We start from the raw sequence: 22,289 nt of genomic DNA, 5'->3' as shown, positions 1-22,289 counted from the left end.
GGTCGTCACCACTAGGGGGATCCTGGCATCCAGTGGGTGGCGGCAGGGATGCTGCTCCACAACCCACAGCTCCCAGGATACCCCCAGGGAATGACCCAGCCTGACATCAGCAGTGCCGGGGGGGGGGGGGGGGGGGGGGGGGGGGGATGGGGGGGAACCCCACACAAACAGCCCTACATATAAAGATGTGTGGTACGGGGGGGGCAGAGCCTGTACATGGGGGTTCATTATACTATTCTCTGGGTGTTTAAAATATTTCATGATAAAAATATACTTACTCATACTATCCTGTCTGCCTTGCATTCTGTTTGAGGTGCCCCGTAATAAAAGGCTATGGCACACACACAGCCCTCCATGTACTGGGCTGGCGCCCCACTAGCTGAGTCTCCAACCCTCTCGACACCCCTGGGAGGTAATCACCGTTGGACCCACTTCATAGCCAGGGAGGCTGAGGCCCAGAGGTCCAGTGAGTTCAAAGGCTGCAACGTCACCATTCGCTGCACCGAGAGTCACATCACAGGCCTGAGGGGGAGGAAGGCTCTGGTGCCGTTTCCAGGTAAACCAGGGGTTGGAGCCACGGAGCTTGACCAAGGCTGCATGGCCAGCAAGCCCCGGGGCCTGGGTGGGGTTCTCAGCCTCTGAGATCGACCAGGCTCCAGGGCAAGCCCCTTCCCCACCCCCGGCTGCCATCCAGCAGCTGGTGGAGAGATGCAGAGACCCGCACAAGTGCACTGTGTGCAAACACGCTCCAGGAGGCCAGGCCTTCGGAGAGCCAGCTGTGCTGCCACACAGCTCTGGGCCCGTTTACCCAACAGCGCGGGGCTGGGGGCAGGGGGACAAATGGGGGCAGGGCCCCCTCTTAGCAAAGGTATCTCATCAACTCAAGCCGTCAAGACACACGAGGTCCTGGCACCAGGAAATAAGGCCTCTTTTCTCACCATGAAGCAGTTGCCAGTCCCATTTCCCTCCTCACTCTGGCTCCTAGGGAGCTCAGGGTCAGACTGGCAGCCTCACCCCCCAGCTCCCTGTCCTTAGAGGCAGGACAGCACCGGCTCGCGAGGTGACACGGGGAACTCCCCTCTTAGCCTGGCAGTTCAGGGGCAAGTCCCAACCTCCTGAGCCTCAGTTTACCCCCTGCCAAACAGGTAAGAACAGTGCTGAGCTCCCAGGGTGTGGAGAGGAGTCTGAGGCACATAGAAATCCGCCCCCAAACGCACCTTATTAGTTTTCCCATTGTCACCCTCCCCCACTTTCTTCCGTTCATCACGCATGTTCACTTGGTGAGTCTGGTGGGGATGGTCATGGGGGCGTAGGCAGGACACGGTGGAAGCAGCACTGGACAGCTGGCACCACACACTCCCCTGCTGACCCAGGTGTGCAGCCATGCGAGGTCTGAGCTCCCTCTAAGCGAACATGGCCCACTTCACACCCTCCCATCTGGTTCCTGGCCTCGTGTCCCTTCACACCGACATCTCCAGGGAGCCACACAACCCTCGCCCTTGGAATAACATCCCTGCGTGCCTGGGTTCCTTTCCGGAGTCCTCTGTGTGGGGAGGGAGTTGTGGTTGCCCTCCAGGGCCACGGCCACCTCCCCTTCTCAGCAGACTCGACAGTTGCGGGGAGCCAGCTGGGCGGCCAGAGCCCCGGGCAGGGCAGGCATCAGGGGAGGCGAGAGCAGCCTCCCGCCAGACAGTATATGCCAGGGCGCTGCAGGTCTGCTGGGGAACGTCCACCTGACACCCAGACAACCAGTTGCTGGGGACCCCTGCCTCACACCGTACACAGAAATCAACCCTGGACAGGGAAAGACTTAAAAGCAAAAGATAAAAAAACTTTAGAAGGAAATCAAGGAGAAAGTCTTTCTGTTCTGGGGTGGTGGGGATTAATGTCTCCCGTGCAAAGTGTGAGCTAAGTGGAGCTCCAGGGGGTCCAGGGCCCCGTGTGCACCTGGGTCCCTGCAGACTCACTGAGCCCCCGAGGGCAACTCTCGGAGGTGCTGAGGCCACCAGGCCAAGCTGGGCCGGCCCGTCTGCACAGCAACCAGAAGCTTCCTCCCGAACCCTTTCTGGGGCTTTCCCTGACCCTCCGGGTGGAGCTGTGCTGCCAACTGTGTCCTGCACCTGGCCTGGGGCCCTGCGGCCATCTGGTCACCTGTCCCCGCCTCCACTGGGCTCAAGGACAGAGTCGCTGCCAGGGCCGGCACCGGCCTGGCACAGAGCGCAGTCTCACCTCACGTTGGATGACCGAGTTTCGCTCTGCCCCGGGGCACAGACGTGCCTGGCCGTGCGCAGCCTTCCACCGGGCCCACACTATCACCGCACCTCCTCCTCTGTGGATTTGGGTGCTGGGGTGAGGGAAGCCGCATCTGGTTCACACCCAGGTGGAGCTCGCCTTCCCCATGCCCGTCCTAGGACCTCGGCAGTCCCGGCTCTACCCTCTCCTGGAGGCCTGGGTCTCTCCCTCCGGCATGACACACTGTGACCCCACCTTTGGTGCTCTCCTGACTCCACTGAGAGCTCCACGGCGCAGGCTTCCCCTCTCCAGCCCCCTCAGTGTCCCCGCACCAGCCCAGAGCTGGGCATGGAGTAGACCTCAGTGAGTATCGGCTGAGCAAGAAACCCTGGATGGCTGCATGGAGGAGGCTGAGGAAAAGCACCACCAAGAGCCTCAGAGATGAGCAGTGGGGACGCAGCCCTCATGAGTCTCAGACACGTTCCCTCAAGCTGGACATCAGACAAAGGGCTGAAGGCCCAGAACGGCCATGGCCCGTGGTGCTTCCGGCCCAGCCTGTCCTGAGTGATGCCCTACTCGTCTCTCCTATTCAATGGGGGAAACTGGGCTCAGAGAAGGGGTATTTGGGTGTTTTGAGTCAAGACAGAAACCCAATTCAGGCTGCTTGGAGAAAAAAGATGTGTGAGGGGAGGAATATTTGTTAATGTAAGTCAAGGGCCGGCAAACTGCCCTGGGGACTCAACCCCCACTGCAATTGTTATAAATAAAGTTTTATTGGCACACGGCCCCACCCACTCATTCACAATCATGGCAGCATCAGCTCCCACAGAGACCACCCAACCCCTCACAGAGAAAGCTTGCAACCTACCAAGACCAAGGAGGCTGGGCGATGGGCTTCAAGCCTCACTGGGCTGGGGGCCCCGAGGACTCAGTCTCCCCAACTCAGCTCTGCTGCTGCCTCCCCCGGCAGGCACCTGGGTGTGGGGTGGACCAGACCCTCCATCCTCTTTTCCCACATGAAGTCCCAGAGCAGTGAGGCTCTGATGCAGCCAGGCCTGGTCCCACTCACCCAGGGCCGAGTCGCCCTGCCTGTGGGTTGGACAGGGGCTCCCCAGGGGAAACCAGGTCGCCAGCGTCAGTGCTCGGGAAGGGGCCGGCAGACGGGAGCCAGGTCGGTCGGAGGACAGTGGCTAGAGCGCGGTGGGGACAGTGCTTCCCCCACCCTGAAGGTGCCTGGCAGAGGGTCACACGCTATCTCAGGACTGATGCTCGAGGTTTCTTGGCCCAGTTTGCCTCCCAGATGTATTTTATTCTCCAGCAGCCCGGGCTGGGTGGCACACACCACACTGGATTCCAGCAGACCGAGGGCACTGAGGGAGGCGGGGCCGTTGCCGGAGGCCCCCTGGTTGCTCACGGGGTGGTACTGCCAGTTGGGGGGTGCTGCTCTCACAGTCCAGTTCTGGGCCCCATTTCCCAGGGGCCCCCAGACCCTATAGGCCAGACCAGGAGCCAGGCCCCTGACGGCCAGCTGGGCCCTGGGGGTGTCACAGGGGCTCCTGCACTTCGAGGCCCCTCTGAGCCAGGCATGGTGGAGCTGACTGCCCAGCTCCACCCAGTAAGACAAGGGCTACAAGTGCCCCATTTTACAGATGAGAAAACAGAGGCTCCAAGGCCAAACAAGCTGCCTGATCCCACAGCCACAGCAGGGGCCCATCCTGGGGGCGGCTTCTCCAGCCTAGCCCACAGCCTCACTGCAACCTCGTGAGAGATGGAGCCGCGAGGTTTGGGGCTAAGCCACCCCAAGATTCCTGACCCACAGAAAGTGTGAGATGATAAATGTTTATTACTATTTTAAGCCACGAAGTTCTGGGGTAATTTGTTACACAGCAATAACTAACCGATGCTACCTGGGTCTCAACATGGCCCCTGAGGCACAAACCAGAAGAGTGGATGGAGATGGGAGAGCTGTCCAGATGGAGGGCCCTCCCGGCCCGCACCTCCTCCTCCTCCCCCCCCTCCCCTCACTGTGTTCCCCCTATGTGGCCCCCTCACTGCTCCTCACACACGCCAGGCACAGTCCTGCCCCAGGGCCTTTGCACGTGTTTCTCCTCTGCCTGAACGCTCTTCCCCAGCTCACCATTCAGGCCTGGATCAAACGCCACCCTCTCAGAGAGACCCTCCCTGACCACCGGCTGCAGCTGGCTCCCAACCCCACTCTCCGCCACTTATAAGTCTGCTTGGTTTAAACCTTCTTTTTTATAGTTTTGCTCCTCCGGTGGCTGCTCCCTTAGTAGCCATGAGCCCCGTGCGGGCAGCAATCACATCCTCCTGCACATCTACAGCCCAGGGTGCCTGGCACTTCGCAAGATCGTGGGCACTAGCACCCACCCCCTTCTCCCTGGTGATGGCCCCAGGAGTCATGACGAGGTCCGGGGCCAGGGTGCCAGGGCTTGGCTCAGAGGGCACACAGGGGGCAGGAGCCCCAGGGCACAGGCTGCTTTGTGCGAGCCACCAGCTCCAACCCTCCAGTCACTCCAGGGACCAGCCAGGGCAGCAGGGACAAAGAGTTAACGCTGACCGAGTCTGTACCATGAGGCCAGGGCTGTTAATTTGTTTAATCTGCCCAACGGACCCGTAAGGCAGGTATTATGATTACCTCCACGTGACAGATGTGGAAGTTGAGGCTCAGAGAGACCAGGTCACTCACCTGAGGTCACCCAGGATAGAGAGGGGACGGATGGACTTGACTCCAGACGGCAGGCTTCGGCCTGAGCAACGACTGTATCCAGGAAAGGAGACAGGAAAGAGCCAGCTGAGAGCCAGCACAGCCTCCCAGGCAGTGGGAAGAGCCAGTGCAAAGGTCCTGGGGCAGGACCGTGCCTGCAGAGCTGGAGAGGGGGCAGGGGGTGGGGGGCGGTCGGCAAGAGGCTGTGATGCCAGAGCAGAGTCAGTGACAAGAGGTGAGGGAAGGGAGGGGACAGGCCCTGACACCACTGTCACCACTGGACCCACGTGTGGCTGGTGATTACGGTCCATCTCCAGCGCTTCCCAGACTGGGGGCTTCCTTGGAGGCAGGGCCAGGGTCTGTCTTGGCCCCCGCTATGACCAGAGGCCAGGCCACAAGGGCACCCAGACAACTGGACGGGGGAAACACTGGGGTCCCGCCCACAGCAACACAAGTAACTCAAAACGCATCACAAACCTACACAAACGCAAGAGCTGAGGCCATAAAACCCTTAGAAGAAAACAGGTAAATCCTCACGACCTTGGGTCAGGTAGGAATTTCTTCACTACAACAACCAAGGCACAGCAGCCAAAGAAAAAAAAAAAACGGAAGCTGGTCAAAACTGACACCACTGGGCTTCCCTGGTGGCGCAGTGGTTGAGAGCCCGCCTGCCAATGCAGGGGACATGGGTTCGTGCCCTGGTCCGGGAAGATCCCATATGCCGTGGAGCGGCTGGGCCTGTGAGCCATGGTCACTGAGCCTGCACATCCGGAGCCTGTGCTCCTCAACGGGAGAGGCCACAAGAGTGAGAGGCCCGCGTACTGCAAAAAAAAACAAAAAACTGACACCACTAAGAAGATGAAAAGACAACCCACAGAATGGGAGGGAATACTGTGGATCATCTACCAGAAGAGGGGCTCGTGTCTAGAACACAGAAAGAACGCCTACAATTCAGTAATGAAAGGAAAACTAACCCAACTGGAAAACGAGCAAAGGACTTAATAGACGTTTCTCCAAAGAGGCCACACAAACGTCCAACATGCACACGAAGAGATGCTCACCATCACTAACCGTCAGGGAAATGCACACCAAGACCACGGTGAGCCCCCCACCCCCGGTGAGGATGGGGGAGGGGAAGGGGCACGGCCGCCGTGGGAGCGGAGCGGCAGCTCCTCAGAAGGTTAAATGGAGTTTCCATCTGACGCAGCATCACCACAGCGGGATGTCCACCCAAGAGAAATGAGGACACGTGTCCACACAAAGGTTGTACGTGAACGTTCTCAGCAGCACGAGTCACAGCAGCCAAAAGGTGCAAACACCCCAAATGTCCATTGACGGACGACGGATAAACACACGTGTCCTTCCACACACGGGAGCATCACTCAGCCATGAAAAGGGGTGAAGCCCCGACACTCGCTACAACGTGGCTGGACCCCGAGAACACGACGCTCAGTGAGAGAAGCCAGACGCAGAAGGACACACAGGGTGTGACTCCATTGATGGCAAGCGTCCAGAACAGGCAGATCCACAGACACAGGCAGTGGATTCGTGGTTGTCAGGGGCTGAGGAGGGGGAGGGGGTGACTGCTCATGAGGACGGGGCTTCCTTTTGGGGTGATGAGAATGTTCTAAAATCGATTGTGGTGATGGTCACATAACTCTGTGAATATAGTTGCACACTTTAAATAGGTAAAACCATGTGGCATGTGAATTATCTCTCAACAAAGCTGTGACTCAAAAAAGTGTTTAGAAAAAAGTCTAAGCACAGAATGAGGTCTGCAGGCCGACCTCGCTTTACTGCACTGAGCAGATACTGAGTTTCTGACAAAACGAAGGTCTGTGGAAGTCTATCGGCACCATTTTCCCAACAGCATTTGCTCCCTTCGTGTCTCTGAGTCACACTGTGTTATTTCTCACAACATGAGAAATAACTGTTGTTATGCTGATCTGTGGTCAGTGATATTTTATGTTACTATCAAAAAAAAGATTACTACTTTCTGAAGGCTCAGGTGACCGTTAGCGTTTTTTTAGCAATAAAGTATTTTTAAATTAAGGTATGTGCATTGTTTTTTAGACATAATGCTACTGTACACTTAATAATACTACAGTATAGTGTAAAGATAACTTTTTTTTTTCTGGCCGTACACGGCTTGTGGAATCTTAGTTCCCCAACCAGGGATGAAACTTGTGCCTCCGGCACTGGAAGCGCAGAGTCCTAACCACTGGGCCACCAGGGAATTCCCAAAGATAACTTTTATATCTGCTGGGAAACCAAAAATTCATGTGACTTGCCTTACTGCGGTATTTGCTTTATTTCAGGGGTCTGGAACCAAACCTGCAGTGTCTCCGAGGTCTGCTTGCATTTTACAAACACAACAGTAGGAGGTGTGTGACCAGGGCAGGTGTGCACAGCGAGTGCCTCCCAAGGGGCTGGCAACAGAGATGCCTGAGGTGGGTATGAGGGTGGGGCCAGGCCTGTATTTCGTGCCAGAAAACACGGCAGCTTTCCAAAGGAGGGAAAAGAAAAATCCCGAGAAAGCTGAATTCTGAGGGGGTGGGGGGGCACATGCAAAGGCCCTGTGGTGACAGGACATTTTCCAGGAACAGCAAAGAAAGGGTCTGTTGTGGCTGGAGGGGAGGGTGCAGCTGGGGGCCAAGCCCTGACCAGCAGCCCATGCTGCCCCCCCCCCACCCGCATTTCACTGCACAGAGCAAGTGTTTCCACAGTGGTAAACAGGAAACCTTGCAAAGGACAGGGCCAGGGGTGGGGGTGGGGGGCAAGGTGTTAATCCAGAACTCACAGGCCCTAAGAGAAAGAAGGTTCCAGAACCTTCACCACTCATGCCACAGACACAGCCTAACACCTGTCTGGGCTGAGCACTGGCCTGCCACCAAAATTCAGAGCCCGAGGCTCTGGGCAGAGACGGCCCTCAGGTCAGCAGACAATCACCACATGGAAGATCTAAGGGGGGCGGACTCAGTCATGGAAATCGGGTGGGCTTCCTGGAGGAGCAGGCAGAGGACGGACTGTACAGTGGGGAGGAGGAACGAGGCAAGGAGGGTGGCTCCGGGGGTCACCAGGCACATTCTCAGTGGCTCCGCAGGTGGAAGGGTTCAGGCAGCTGGGTCAGGGTCACAGAGGGACTGTCAGCCCAGGAAGGAGGCTTGTCCAGTCTCGGGCCCTTGTAGGGCCCCGCCGACCTCACGTCTCCAAATGCCATGTGGATCCTGGACTGAATCCGGGAGAGGGAAAAAAAGTTACCATACGGGAAGGTTTGGGTTAATTCACAAAACTGTGAATCCTGACTGCGGGCCGCGCCGATGTTCCATTTCCTCCACGTGACCCCTGCACTCAGCTCAGAGAGCGTCTTTGTTTATCGGACGTACAGCCCGTCCTCCGTCCTCCTTACTTACAGATTCCACGTCTGCAAGTCCACCTACCGGCTGGAATTTATCTGTAACCCACACGCAGGGCGCTGCCACGCTCGTTCTCAGGCACACGCAGGGCAGCGAGGTCTCGGGTGCCCCACACACGTGCCCAGCGAGCCCGAGCCAGGTGACGCCCTGCCTGCTCGGTTCAGCTCTCAGACCACAGACAAGTGTACTTTCCGTGGTCTCTTTAGTGCCATGTTTTCTGCATTTTTGTGTTTTTGGTGAGTGATTCTGCATCTAAAACGGCCCTCCAGCGTAGAGCTGAAGTGCTTGCTGGCCGGGGGACAGTACGTGTGTCAGATGAGCTTAGTTCAGGCAAGGGTTACATCCCCGCCGTGAATGAATCAACAACTGGTATCAGACAAGGCGTCTTTAAACAGAAACGTACATCACACGAGGCTGCTGCATGGGGATCAGTTGTGATGATGGGGTGACAGAGGCGGAGCCTGGCCCAGTGTGTCCTCCCTCCCTTGGCAGAGGGCGTGTGGGTGTCGCCAGAGTGTCCCTGCAACTTTCCACAGGCTTCAAAATAAAACGTTAAAAAAATAATAATATATATGGAGACAGGTAAACATCCGGAATAACGGTCATTACCTCCGTAGAAACGGAGGGTCAAGACAAATAAATGCTCACTTTCCACTGACTGCAGGTCTGGGCTGCTGCTTTTTTCCAGTAAGCATGTTATTATTTGTAGCTGAAGGCATGCCTTTTGCACGAAGACAGAGGCAGACGAGGGGAACCGAACAGAAAGCCCAGAAATAGACCAGCTACACGCAAGAATCTGGTTTGTAATCAAGGTGGCACCTGAAATCCGTGAGGAAAGCAGATTACCCAGGAAGCAGGGGTGGGCTGACCCTGAGCCACCTGGGAAGACTTGGCTCAATTAAACCCTTGTACATCTCATGCCAGGATAAATGCCAAATAAAGCAAGAATTTAAATGTAAAGAAAAAATAAGTAAAATTATAGAAGTACTAGAAGAATTTAACTGTAACCTCGGAACAGAGGACACATTTCCATCATGACGCCAAACTGGGAAACCATAAAAAGAGATTGATAGGGACTTCCCTGGTGGCACAGTGGTTAAGAATCCACCTGCCGGGCTTCCCTGGTGGCTCAGTGGTTGAGAGTCCGCCTGCTGATGCAGGGGACATGGGTTCGCGCCCTGGTCCGGGAAGATCCCACATGCCACGGAGCGGCTGGGCCCGTGAGCCATGGCCGCTGAGCCTGCACGTCTGGAGCCTGTGCTCCGCATTGGGAGAGGCCACAACGGTGAGAGGCCCGCGTACTGCAAAAAAAAAAAAAAGAAAGAATCCACCTGCCGAAGCAGGGGACCCAGGTTCAAGCCCTGGTCCAGGAAGATCCCACATGCCGCGGAGCAGCTAAGCCCGTGTGCCATAACTACTGAGCCTGTGCTCTAGAGCCCGAGAGCCACAACTACTGAGCCCACGCACCACAACTACTGAAGCCCACGTGCCTAGAGCGCATGCTCTGCAACAAGAGATGCCACTACAATGAGAAGCCTGCACACCACAACGAAGAGTAGCCCCCGCTCGCTACAACTAGAGAAAGCCCACACATAGCAATGAAGACCCAACACAGCCAAAAATAAATAAAATAAATAAATAAATAGAAGATAATACCTAAAAAAACAAAGAGAGAGAGGCTGATAAATGGGACCACGTGAAAACAAAAACACCTGCCTGGCATTGATAATCATCTTAAGAGAAGATGGGGAAAAGCTACTTAAACTTACTCGTATCATGGATTTAAAAAAAAAAAATCTTCCATAATATATAAAGAGCTCCCACAGATCAATAAGAAAAAGACTGGTAAATAATTTGCAAATGGGAAAGATACAATCAGTATACAGTTCCCAGAAAATGAATAAGAGTCCTGAGATGTGTACGATTAAATGCAGGAGTGGGGTGAGTGGTGAAAAGGGGTCTGTGAGTGTGGAATCAAGACAAGACAGAGTGGAGACATGAATGCTTGTGGGGGCAAAGGCACCAAGTACTCCCTGGTGGCCGATGCTCCATTTTCCAGCTCTGACAAAGTGCAGGATGCTGTCAAGGTGAGGCAGTCCAGTGCCACTGGACTGCCGTGTGACCTGGGCGGGCAAGTCTCTGCTCCCTTTGCTGGGATACATTTTTAATAAAACAAAGATGAAACATTAAAAGGAAAAAATACGTGAAGACATTTCCCTCTGATTCACATTTCCCTCTGATTCACGTTTGCCTCTGATTCACGTTATGATAAATACCCAGACCTCCCTTTGTGCCATAAGTTTGGCAAAGATGGAAGAAATGGGCGAGGCACGGAGCTCTCACCCTTGCTGGAGGGAACTCGGAACGGTTCACCTTGGGTTCATCACGTGCATCTTATGATGCTCTGACATCTCGGGGACCTTGCAGACCTGGGGACTGTCCCTCTTGGAGTCAGCCAACCCCTAGATCACAAACCATCTGCCTGTGAGCACATCTCTGCTGTGCCAACCAAGCCACTATGGGCCACACCCTCAGCACTCCTCATCCTGCTCACACGCAAGCCCAGGGGCACCGCCTCAACCGCCCCCAGCCAGAGCCCACGCCAGCCCACAGCCGCCGCCATCAAACGAGCCGATCCCAAGCTGGCTCAGGGTGCCAATGCTGCCCGTCCCTCCCATCCTGCAGAAACCCCAGTAAAGACCCGTGCTTTCTCCGCGTCCGACCTGGCTTGCAGAGACAGGGCCTCCATTCCCCACAAGCTGGGCCCCGTCCTGGACAGTTCACATGCGCTGGCTCATCTAATCCTCATGGGATCCCCGAGAGGAAGGCGTGCCTGGATGCTGCTTCACCAATGAGCTTCCCGTGGCTGCTGGGACCCTACATCCTGCCTCTTCTCCACCTGCGCTCACCCCCTTGGTCACCTCCCCTCGTCACACACTGTAAAGGCCATGTCCTGCCAGGGGCTCTACGACGTGTCCCCCACGGACACATCGGCTGCCCGGTCATCGCTTTGCACGAGGAGGCCCTTTCCCTGCCTCGTCCCCACCTCCTCGCCCCATGGCCGTCTGCCCAACCACCCCCTGGGCTCCAAACTTGGTCCTCTGCCCCCCACGTCTCCATGTCTCATACTCACACTGCGCCCGACCGTCCCCCATCTCAGCTGAGGCAGCTTGCCCTTCCAGGGGCTCAGACCCCAACCTGGGAGTCACCCTCTACTCCTCTCCCCTCCCCCGCCACACTCAACCCTTCAGTAAGTTCAGTCAACTCGGCTTCTAAAATCTACTCTGCATCACTCCTTCCTCCTGCCTCCACCCGAGCCCAAGTACCAGCATCACCACCTGGACCAGCACAGTCCCCTCCACCGTGGTCCCCAGCTCCCACCCTCCCTCCCCACAGTCTTTCCCCCACAGTGGCCAGAAGTAGCCCGTGAGCACCTAAGTCAGGCCCCGCCCCTCATCTGCCCACAGCCCTCCAGGGATCCCTCCTCCCTGGGGGTAAAGGCCCAAGTCCTCCCCGCGGCCCACAAGGTCCTGCCCAACCTGCCCCGTTCCCTCCCTGTCCTCCCCTCCTCCCTCTCTCCCCCTCACTCACTCTGTTCCATCCACATGGGCCTCCTTACTGTTCCTGCAACAACCCAGGCACAGTCCTGCCCCAGGGCCTTTGCACGGGCTGTGCCCTCTGCCTGGGAGCCTCTCCCCACACCCCCTCAGGGCACATCCCCTCCTTCCTGTATATCTCTGCTCAGATGTTGCCCGTCGCCCCTCCTGAGTACGTGGCCTCCATCACTCCCCCCAAGTCCGTTTTTCTCTCCCCTTCTCCGCTCTGCTCTTCCCCGCGGCACTCGCTTCCCCTGCCGTGTTACACCTCTCTCTCCTTTCGTCACTTACTGTTTGCACACACCCCACCCGCACCACCGGCATGCACACAAGGACCGTGCCCGTCTCATTTGGGCCTCCCCAGCACCCGGCCCAAGCAGTCTTCAGCAGCATCTGCTCACGAACACCTGACCTGCACCCCACGGCCCCAAACCTTCAACGGCAACCCCGTGCCCCCAGGATAACGGCCCATGTGTGTGCATGACACGCGCATGATCAAGAGAGAATAGCAACTGGGGCAGATGCTGGGGTCTCTCTCCTTGGTCAGAGCCAGAGACCAGGTCTCCAAATGCCTTCCCACTGGCTCAGGCACTTGAGGACCCTCAGGCTGGACCCCTAACCCCTCCATGCGGCCTGGTGGCACCTAGTACAGGGGCGCCAAGGCTAATCCCCAGGTCAGTAATCCCCCCACGTGTGCAGTCCCCACTGTCCAGCTGGCAGCAGTGAGAAAATCCCCAGCGGGATCCCGACCTGCCCTGTCACACGTGGTGCCACGCAGCTCAGTGTGGGCAGCGGGAACAGGAGGGCCCGGGGCCTGGTCACCAGGCTGGTAAATGCCCGGGCCACACGGCTGTCACTTAACGAGCACCGCCGGGGGTACGGGGCGCACCTCTCCATGCCCCGCCGAATCCCTGGGACCCCTGCCCTCATTCTGAGAGGTGGAGGCAGGCACACTGTCCTCAGCCCAGGCCGGGCTGAGCCCGGTCAAGCCCCAGGCCACCCTGCCCAGGATCCCGTGGGAATCCACCAGCCTTGGGGGCCCCGAGCAGCCCCCCAGACCTGCTCCTCACCCATCAGCACAAGCCTGCCAGGGCCTGGACCCCCAGACCTGCTCCTCCTTGGGCCCTCACCAACCGCCCTCCCCCCACCAACTCCAGGGTGCAGGCCTCCCTACCCACCCTCCACCACAAGACCACCGTCCAGGCCCCCAGCCCCACTCACCTGGATGCCCACCCCCGCAGCCCCTCCCCACCAGGCAGGCAGAGGGCTCTCGCTCTGTAAAACGTGACTCTCTGCCCTGCTTAAACCCACCAGCACCACTGACTGGACTCAGACCAGAGCCCGAGCAGGGCCAGGCCCCCCACCCCTTCCCTTCTGAGGAACAAATCACGCTCATTCCTGCCTCAGGCCCTTTGCACTGCTGATCCCTCTGCCTGAATGCTCAACCGCAGCTGCTTGGGTCACCTGCTCCCCTGACCACCTGGCAGCAGCAGGCCCTGGTCACCCCCTGGGGCCACGGTGCCTGTTTCACTGCTCTGGCAGCTCCCCATGGGCTGGCATGGTCTGACTCAGGTCAGCAAGCGTTCTCCGTAGAGGACCAGCCAGTGAGTGTCTCCGACTTTGCAGGCCACGGGTCTCTGTCTCAACTCTCAGCTCTGCCGCTGTAGCTAGACAGCCCCGTGGACCACAGGCGAATGACAGGGCGTGGCGAAGCGTCAGGAAGACGTGACAGACAAAAACCGGCGGGCGGGATGGACCCGGGGCCCAGTCTGCAACCGCTGGCCTCAACTGTTTACTAGCTCGCCATCGCATCCTGACCCTCACCAATCTGAAGGTGAGGGAGCCCAGGTGCCGGACCCCTGCCCCCCCAGCAGGTGCTCCATAATGTCCAACAGGCCCTGCCCAAGGGCAAAGCGAGAGGTGACCGCACATCCCCGTAAGCCGAGTCAGACGGCGGCCCCGCCCACCCAGGCTCTGGGGGAAGCGGTCCCTCGAGCTGGCACCCACGTGGGGCCAGCCAGGGCAGCACCCTTCCAGGGCTCTACAAGCCAATCGACCTGATCCAGCTCCACGAGAAAGGCACAGTCATCACGCCCATTTCACAGATGGAGACACCGAGGCAGAGTACCCCCTGGCTGGCAAAGGCGGTCCGGCTCCTGAGGGCTCTCCACGGAGAGGACCAGGCTGCCGGCCCAAGCGCCGGACATGGCCTCACTAGAAAGTGGCCAGGGCGGGATTAGAACTGGGAGCCTTCTGCCTCCAAAGGCCATTGTTGACTACCAACGAGCAGACGAGGGACGCTGCTGCCCGCGGTTATAATCCGCCCACAGCTACAGAGGAGGCCCCTGGTGATGAGGCCCCACCCCCAGCCATGCTGGCCCGACTCTGCTTTTCGAGCACATGAGGCCTTTTGCTTGGGCCCTGCTGGCTTCCTGCGCCTCCTTCAGGCCTCCCTCAAATGTCACGGGAAGCCTCGTTGAGAGGACACAGTAGAGCAAAAACTTGAAAGAACTAAGGAAGCAAATGACAGGGATATGGAGGATGAGCATCCCAGGCAGAGGGCACAGTGGGGCAGCACCAGGCCTGGCGAGCCGGAGGAACCGCGAAGAGGCCCGTGTGTCTGGAGCAGAGTGAGCGAGGGGTAGAGAGGGAGGAGGGGAGGGCAGGGAGGGGACGGGGCAGGTCGTGCAGGGCCTTGTGGGCCGCAGGGAGGACTTGGGCAGACCCCTTTTCACCACTCACCCCATTCCTGCATTTAATCCTACACATCTCAGGACTCTTATTCATTTTCTGGGAACTGTATACTGATTGTATCTTTCCCATTTTCAAATTATTTACCAGTCTTTTTCTTATTGATCTGTGGGAGCTCTTTATATATTATGGAAGATTTTTTTTTTAAATCCATGATACAAGTAAGTTTAAGTAGCTTTTCCCCATCTTCTCTTAAGATGATTATCAATGCCAGGCAGGTGTTTTTGTTTTCATGTGGTTCCATTTATCAGCCTCTCTCTCTTTTTTTTTTTAGATAGTATCTTCTATTTATTTATTTATTTTTGGCTGTGTTGGGTCTTCGTTGCTATGTGCGGGCTTTCTCTAGTTGTAGCGAACGGGGGCTACTCTTCGTTGTGGTGCGCAGGTCCCAGGGAGGTGGGACCCTGGAGGGCTGTGGGCAGAGGAGGGGCGGGGCCTGAGTCAGCTTTTAGTGGGAGCCTTCTGGAGTGAGCGGGAGGGAGCACAGGAAGAGACAGGGGGCCAGGCCAGCCATGGATGATGGGGCTGAATTCACATGGATGAACCAGGTGGTGGCAGGGAGTGGGGGGCAAATGGGTGGATTTTCGGTCCACTTTGAAGACAAAGCTGACATAATTTGCCACCCAGGTTAGACGTGGGAGGGGCCAGGGGTCAGAGGGGAACACAGCTGACTATTCTGAGACATCACGGAAGCAGGAAGGACAGGAGGGAAACTGCTCAGAAACACCAGGCCACAGCTCAGGCCAAAGCCCACAGGCAGCTCGTGGACACCCACAGGGGCCCCGTGAATGTGCCCAAGAGCCCAGCTTTCCTGAGATCCTCCACAGAACCAGGCACTCCACAGAGTCCCCAAAAGCCAGCAGAGAACATCGGGCCTTCCCTGGTCCGGGGCTCGGGAGCCCAAGAGTTTAAAGTAACCGGATTCTAAAACACCACCGATACATTTCACCTCCCATCAGATTGGCCAAAATGGCCGAGGCCGATAACATCCGGAGCTGGCAATGCTGCGAGGAGATAGTCTCTCTTGGCTCCTGCCGGACCTTTCCAGAAAGCCAGCGGGCATCAATCTGGTTGCGCCTGACCCAGCCATTCCAAGGCAGGGACTCCAACCACTAGAACTGAAAGTACCACGGCTACAAGCCCACGTTCAAAGATGTTTACTGCAGCATCGCTTGTGACAGCAAAAGGCAGCTCCAGAAACCACTGGATCGTCCCTCAGCAGGAAGCTCATGCCTAAAGGGGGTGGGCTGTCACTAAAGTTCACCAAGCGCCCTCCACCTGCTGATGCACTAACTCAGGTAAAGCTGGCAGTGTGGCCCCATTTTACAGATGGGGACACTGAGGCTCAGAGAGATCAAGGCATTTGCCCTGTGAGGTCACAGAGAAAATGAGTGGAACCCAGGCAGGATAAGGGGTTTCCACCTTCTCAATCACAGCACCATATTCTCTCTCTCTGAAGAAAAGAATTGATACCAACGTGGGGAAAAAATGCCGTATTATGGATAAAAAGCAAGCAAGTTACAGAATGATGGGTGAAAGTGAAGTACGGCAGCCCTCACCCCAGGTGACTGTGTCTTCAGGGGACACTGGGCGATGTCCAGGGACACCTGTGGTTGTCAGGACTGGGGGGGCTCCTGGCATCAAGTGGCTGGGGGCAGGGATGCCACTGGACCCCACAGTGCCCAGGACGGCACCCACAACAAAGAACTTTCCAGCCCCAAACTAGCGCAGAGGCATCGAGACTCTGGCATCGTACGAACCCCCTGGTGAGCAAACAGACCCATCTGTGTGTTTATGCATCTGTTCGAGCAGCAGGAAAGGCATGGACAGTTGTTCCCCAAACTTAAGATAAACGGGTTCGGCGGAGGACAGACAGCTATTAACCCTAAGTGAGTGAAGTAAGTGATCAGCTGTGGGAACCGGATTTCTGCGGGTTTGGGGACAGGAGCAGGGACGGCCCCTTATGGGCCAGGTCCCTGTGCTCAGACCCAACCACAGCCGGGGCCTGGGACTTTATCTGCCCCCATCAGATCACCTAGCCCCTGATGAGACAAATATATGCTGTGTGGCTTTCCTGTGGGCACTGCATCCTAGTCTATTGTGTCTCTGCCCAGCACAGGGCAGAGGGCTGCTGGCGGAGGTCAGGGGGCTGACAAAGGACTTCAGCCGGGTCCCTCTGCCATGTCTGGGGCTGGCCAGGCAGGGCATCGCCGCCAGCAAAGAATGGGAGCCAGAGGGCCGGATTGTTGGAGCTGAACCAGGGTAACCCACCAAGCAGCTCCAGATGGCAGCAGGAAAGGAAGCGGTGGGAGTCCTCTGGAGCCCGGGGGAGCTCGCTCGCTCTGGCTCTTTCTCCAGACATTTCTCCCAACTCCCAGGCAGCACAGCATCTCCCTGCCTGCCAAGGAAGCTTCAGGAGGCCCGGGGGAGAAGGAGGATGGATGCCCCTGTGGGTGTCTACAGGGGACTCGCCAGAAAGGGCTGCCTGGAACAGAGAACTCTGCGGATCCAGAAACTTCCTATTTGGGAGCCTGCAACCTTGACCAAGAAGGAACCAGGCAGTGGCTGGGCTCTGCACACCGCCCCAGGGAAAAGCAGACCGCAGGCCCACAGGGCAGGGCGAGGCTGCCTCCTTCCCCAAACCTGCTCTGCTAGAGGGCCAGGGAGGCATGCCAAGGAGAGGGGCTCAAGAAAGCACTGCCCCTACAGAGCTACGGCAGCCGCCCAACGTCCAGGGAAAAGGCTGCAGGAGGCCTTCTCCTCCCCCACCTGCTGGCAAGCCCTGGCACTGAAGGTGCCTGGAGATGTCATCCCCCTACCTACCTCCGGTTATAGGAGGTAAACTGAGACCCAGAAAGGGAAGGAATGGCCAGTGGACTAGAAACCAGGTCTGGTGAATTCCACAAAAATGAGGTAGTCAGGAGGCTGACCCATCTGGCCTCCGAGACCCCCCACTTCCGCCACAGCAGCCCCTGCCCTTAACGACCAGTAAGATGTGCCCACAGGGTGACGGCTTGCAGGGAAACGGGTGAGGCCCGGAAGCTGATACCAGCAAAGTGGGCGGCCCCGAGCAGTGGGTCCAGACGGTCGGGGCGGGGGGAAACATGTGGGACAGCGTCACCCCTTGGAGGCAAGGCCCCCCCATCGGAACGGGGGTACTCCACTATCCCACATGCAGAGCAGCCCCCTGACAACACTGGGTGGGACGTCGTTCCCAAGCGCCCTCAGCAGGAGGCAGTGCACCCACCTACCGCGCGTCCTAAATAGAGGTCGCACCCCTCCCAGAGGTGAGGACCCATCTTCCCCGCATGTCTCCAACGGGGTCTGCTCCACCCACAGCCTCCCAGAATGGGGCCCTGCGCCAACCCCCGCTCCCAGACAGCCGGCTCCCCCAAGAACCCCGGGAATGGGCGGCGCCACCCCGACCCCCAGGGCGGGGCGTCTCGGGCCCCGCGGCGCGTCCCCCAGCCCCGGAGTGGGGCGTTCCATCCCCCCCGCGAGCGCCCCCGAGTGGAACGTCCCGGCCTCCCCGCTGCGGGTCCCGACGCCCCTCCGGCGCTCGGACGGGTCCACTGGGCCCCGGCAGGGGGGTCAGGGCGGGTCCATTCGGGGAGCGGGGAGAGAAGGAGGAAGGTCCGGAACCGTTACCTGCTGCCGCACTGCTCTCTGCCGCCCAGGCCGCCTCTGAGGTCACGGCCCCCGCCTCGGCGCTCTCCGCCTCGTCCGGCACCTCCAGCTCCATGGCCGCGCGCGGACCTGCCGGCGGGCGGGCGGGCGGCCGGCCGGAGGCTGCGACCCGAGATGCGGCCGCCGCCGCCGCTGAACAACAACCGCCACCGGCTGGAGAGCTGAGGGAAGGGGCCGGACCCACGGAGTGAGGGGCGGGCCAGGGGCGGGGCCAGGCGGTGCGCCATCGCGCACCGCGCGCACCGCCAATCGGGGCTCGGAGGCGGGGCCTGCGTGCGTCCCGGGCCCCAGGAGCGGCGCGAGCGCCCTCACGTGCCCAGGGGTGGAAGGGCAGCGCCATTCCTGTCAATATTACTGTAGTACGTAAGAGCGTTATTATACATAACGAGCATAAATAATAATTACAGTTAAAAATTATCATCATATTAAAAATAAAATTTATATTACATATGCTTATGTTTGATATAAGTAATAGTTACGTAATAATAAGAAACAAATTTTTATCATTATGCACAATATACAAATTGTATGTGATATTGTCATGATACATTAACGTGACTATTAAACAAACAGTAATATGGTATTATAATAAGTAATGTTATATATAACGTAAAAATATTATTTATGATATATAACGTAGTAAAATTTAGTTATATGTAACAATAACATCCTTAAATGCCAAGCTTAGTGCTAAAGCCTTTATATGCAATATCTCCATAAGTTAGGGACCTGCTTTTCGTTTCCTTTTTTTTTAACTACTACCATATTCCCAATACCTAACACAGAACATTACACCTAGAAGACAATTTGATCAGCCAGATGAGAACTATTATCATCCCCATTTTACACATGAGAAAACAGGAGCCCAGAGAGCTGAAGCCACATATTTGGAATCACACAAAGGACCGTGTTGTGAAGCATCCCCTTTACTTATTGTATTAAGAATAATAATATTATTTAAGTCTAATGGTGAACTCACCAATGATATGGTTAGGCAGTCATTCATTCTGAGGTCATGGTTTGGGGAGTAATAAATGTTGCTATTAGTAGTTTTATTCATTATTAATGATTTCTGCTGGGAGGCAGGTGGGGGAGTCCAGACGCTCAGCTGGTGTGGGTGAAGCTGGGCTGTTTTCACCCAGGCCTGTCCGACTCCAGACACGTGATCCCTCTTCATTGTCAGGGTGCTGGTGAGGTCAGCGGGAGACCGACAAGGTTGGGCTTAGGGGTGCTTGGTGATGGGATAAGGGGGAATCAGCAAGATGGAGCAGGCCTCGGTCCGACCCAGGGCTTAGAAAGATGCTCCTGAAATGTTCTCCATCAAAGCAAGGAGACAAATCAAGAAAAAGGAAGACACAGAGAACAGGACCCAGGATGAGGTGGAGGGATCCCCTAGGTTAGCTGTGTCCTGTTAGAATTGAGCCTACCCAGAGAGGAGGAGTCAAACAGCTCCAGGGAATCAACAGATGATGGATAAACACAATGTGGTCCATTCATACAATGGGATATGATCCCGCCTTAAAAAGAAGGGAATTCTGACACACGCTGCAACGTTTGTGAACCTGGAGGACGTGATGCTCAGTGAGAGAATCCAGACACAGAAGGACAAGTACTGTCTGATCCCACTCACATGAGATCCCTAGAGGACTCAAATCCATAGAGACAGGAAGTAGATGGTGGGGACCACGGGGTGGGGGAGGGGCTGGGGAGTCAGTGTTTCCTGGGGACGGAGCTTCAGTTTGGGAAGATGAGAAAGTTCTGGAGATGGGTGGAGAGGATGGATGCACGACAATGAGAATGTGCTTAATGCCACTGAGCTGTGCACTTAAATATGGTTAAGACGGTAAATTTTATGTTATGTGTATTTTGCCACCATTTTTTAAAAAGGCTCCAGAAGTTCTCTGGACACGCGCCATGGATAGAACTCCTGATTCATTTTGAATCTGTCTCCAGAGAAGATCTACATCAGTGATCCTCAAAGCGAGGTGCCTGGACTTGCCCCCATCAGCATCAACCAGGAGCTTGTTAGAAATGTAGGTTCTCGGGCCCCAGCCCAGCCCTCCTGCATCAGAAACTCTGGGGGCGGCGACCCACAGCCTGTCTTTCAATGAGCCTCCCAAGGCAATTCGGATGCCTGATAGAGTTTGAGAACCACTGGCTCAGACAACTGGGAATGGAGAGGAGGGGCCGGGATCCCGTGGGGCAGCGGCTTTTGCTCCTCTTGCTTCATCCCCCCAAGTGCCTGCTCGATATTCCCATTTTGCAGGATGGAAAACTGAGGCTGCCCAGCTGGGGCTGGTTGCCTGGTTTCGGGCGCCCCCTCGTGGCTATTGCTGTCAGCACTGGGTCCTGCAGGTAAGAGGGACTTTATGAGTCTTCCACCCCTCCCCATATTCCATTAATTCATTCCACAAATATTTATTGGGCACCTACTGTATACCAGGCACTGTTCTAGGCCAGGAGGATACACGAATAAGCAGGACCAAATCCCCGACCTCAGTGAAGAGACATCTAGGGAATTCCCTGGTGATCCCGTGGTTAGGACTCCACGTTCTCACTGGCGAGGGCCCGATCCCTGGTTGGGAACTAAAATCCCACAAGCTGGGCTTCCCTGGTGGCGCAGTGGTTGAGAGTCCGCCTGCCGATGCAAGGGACGCGGGTTCGTGCCCCGGTCTGGGAAGATCCCACATGCCGCGGAGCGGCTGGGCCCGTGAGCCATGGCCGCTGAGCCTGCGCATCCGGAGGCTGTGCTCCGCAACGGGAGAGGCCACAACAGTGAGAGGCCCGCCTACCGCAAAAAAAATAAATAAATAAATAAAATAAAATAAAATCCCACAAGCTGCATGGCGCGGCCAAAAAAAAAGAGAGAGAGAGAGAGAGACATCTAGAAGACAAACAAACAAGCAAACAAGACACAAGGCGTTTCAGCTGCTAACAAATACTTTGAAACTAATACAGATGTGATACAATAGCAACAGAATGTGACTGCAAAAGGCTCCACAGCTAATACGTATTAAGCTCCTATTCCAGTGTTTTCTGATACAACTACAAGGCAAGCCCATTTCAGTTTAACTTTTTAAATGTCATTTAAAATTTTCTAGCAACCACATCTGAAAAAATTAAAAAACCAAAAGCAGGCGAGATAACTTTTAACACTATATTTCATTGAACGCAATACATTCAAAACTATTATCATTTCTACAGGGAATCGATAGGTAAAACCAATGAGCTATTTTACATGCTTTTCTGCACAGCTGCTCTTCCAAATCCGATGTGTATTTTACCTGCATGTCATTCATTCAGACCAGCCACCTGTGGGTCGCAGCTGGAAGGTGCAACTCTACTGTGTGCCCAGCAGAGTTCTCAGCACTTTATGGACAGACATTCATTCACTTTACTGTAGGAAACAACCCTAGGAGCAGACACCAGTGTTGTTCCCATTTTTAAATTTTATTTTAGTTTTCATTTTATTATTATTATTATTTTCATATATTTTTTGGGCCACGCCGCACGGCATGTGGAATCTTAGTTCCCCAACCAGGGATCGAACCTGTGACACCAATACTGGAAGCGAGGAGTCTTAACCACCGGACCGCCAGGGACGTCCCCGTTGTTCCCATTTTTTTAGGTAAGGAAACTGGGGGGCCGGTGACTTGCCCAAAGCTGCCCAGCTGGGAAGTGATAGAAAATTCTCAGTGTAGGAATCCGGCCGGTCACTTGGTGGCACAGAAGCAGAATTTGAGCTCAGATCTGTGGGGATGGAAGGAGCAGCCCTGCCACAAGCGGTGGGATGCTGTGCCAGCTGGAAGGCAAGGGGAGCAGTGAGGGGATGGGGGGGCAGGGATGCGCCATTCATTCATTCATCCTTGAATTTTTCCACAA

General features: G+C 56.2%; 1 protein-coding gene across 10 annotated transcripts in view; it reads right to left on the bottom strand.

Moving 5' to 3' along the window:
• The window catches only part of PIP5K1C (phosphatidylinositol-4-phosphate 5-kinase type 1 gamma), a 59,999-nt gene extending 41,413 nt beyond the window's left edge, over positions 1-18,586 (bottom strand). For all 10 annotated transcript variants that reach the window (XR_003792647.1, XR_003792650.1, XR_003792649.1 and 7 more), the window contains exon 1: positions 18,369-18,586. Coding sequence is in view for 7 of the 10 variants with exons in the window: in XM_029216521.1 (XP_029072354.1) it covers positions 18,369-18,462 (94 nt within the window). In the remaining 3 variants the exon portion in view is untranslated. The remainder of the gene's footprint in view (positions 1-18,368) is intronic.
• Positions 18,587-22,289: the final 3,703 nt, after the last annotated feature.

The sequence above is a fragment of the Monodon monoceros genome, unplaced genomic scaffold, assembly GCF_005190385.1.
Source record: "Monodon monoceros isolate NGI ecotype Baffin Bay Population unplaced genomic scaffold, NGI_Narwhal_1 Super_Scaffold_12, whole genome shotgun sequence".
Classification (NCBI taxonomy): domain Eukaryota; kingdom Metazoa; phylum Chordata; class Mammalia; order Artiodactyla; family Monodontidae; genus Monodon; species Monodon monoceros.
This window is presented reverse-complemented; position numbering and strand designations above follow the sequence as displayed.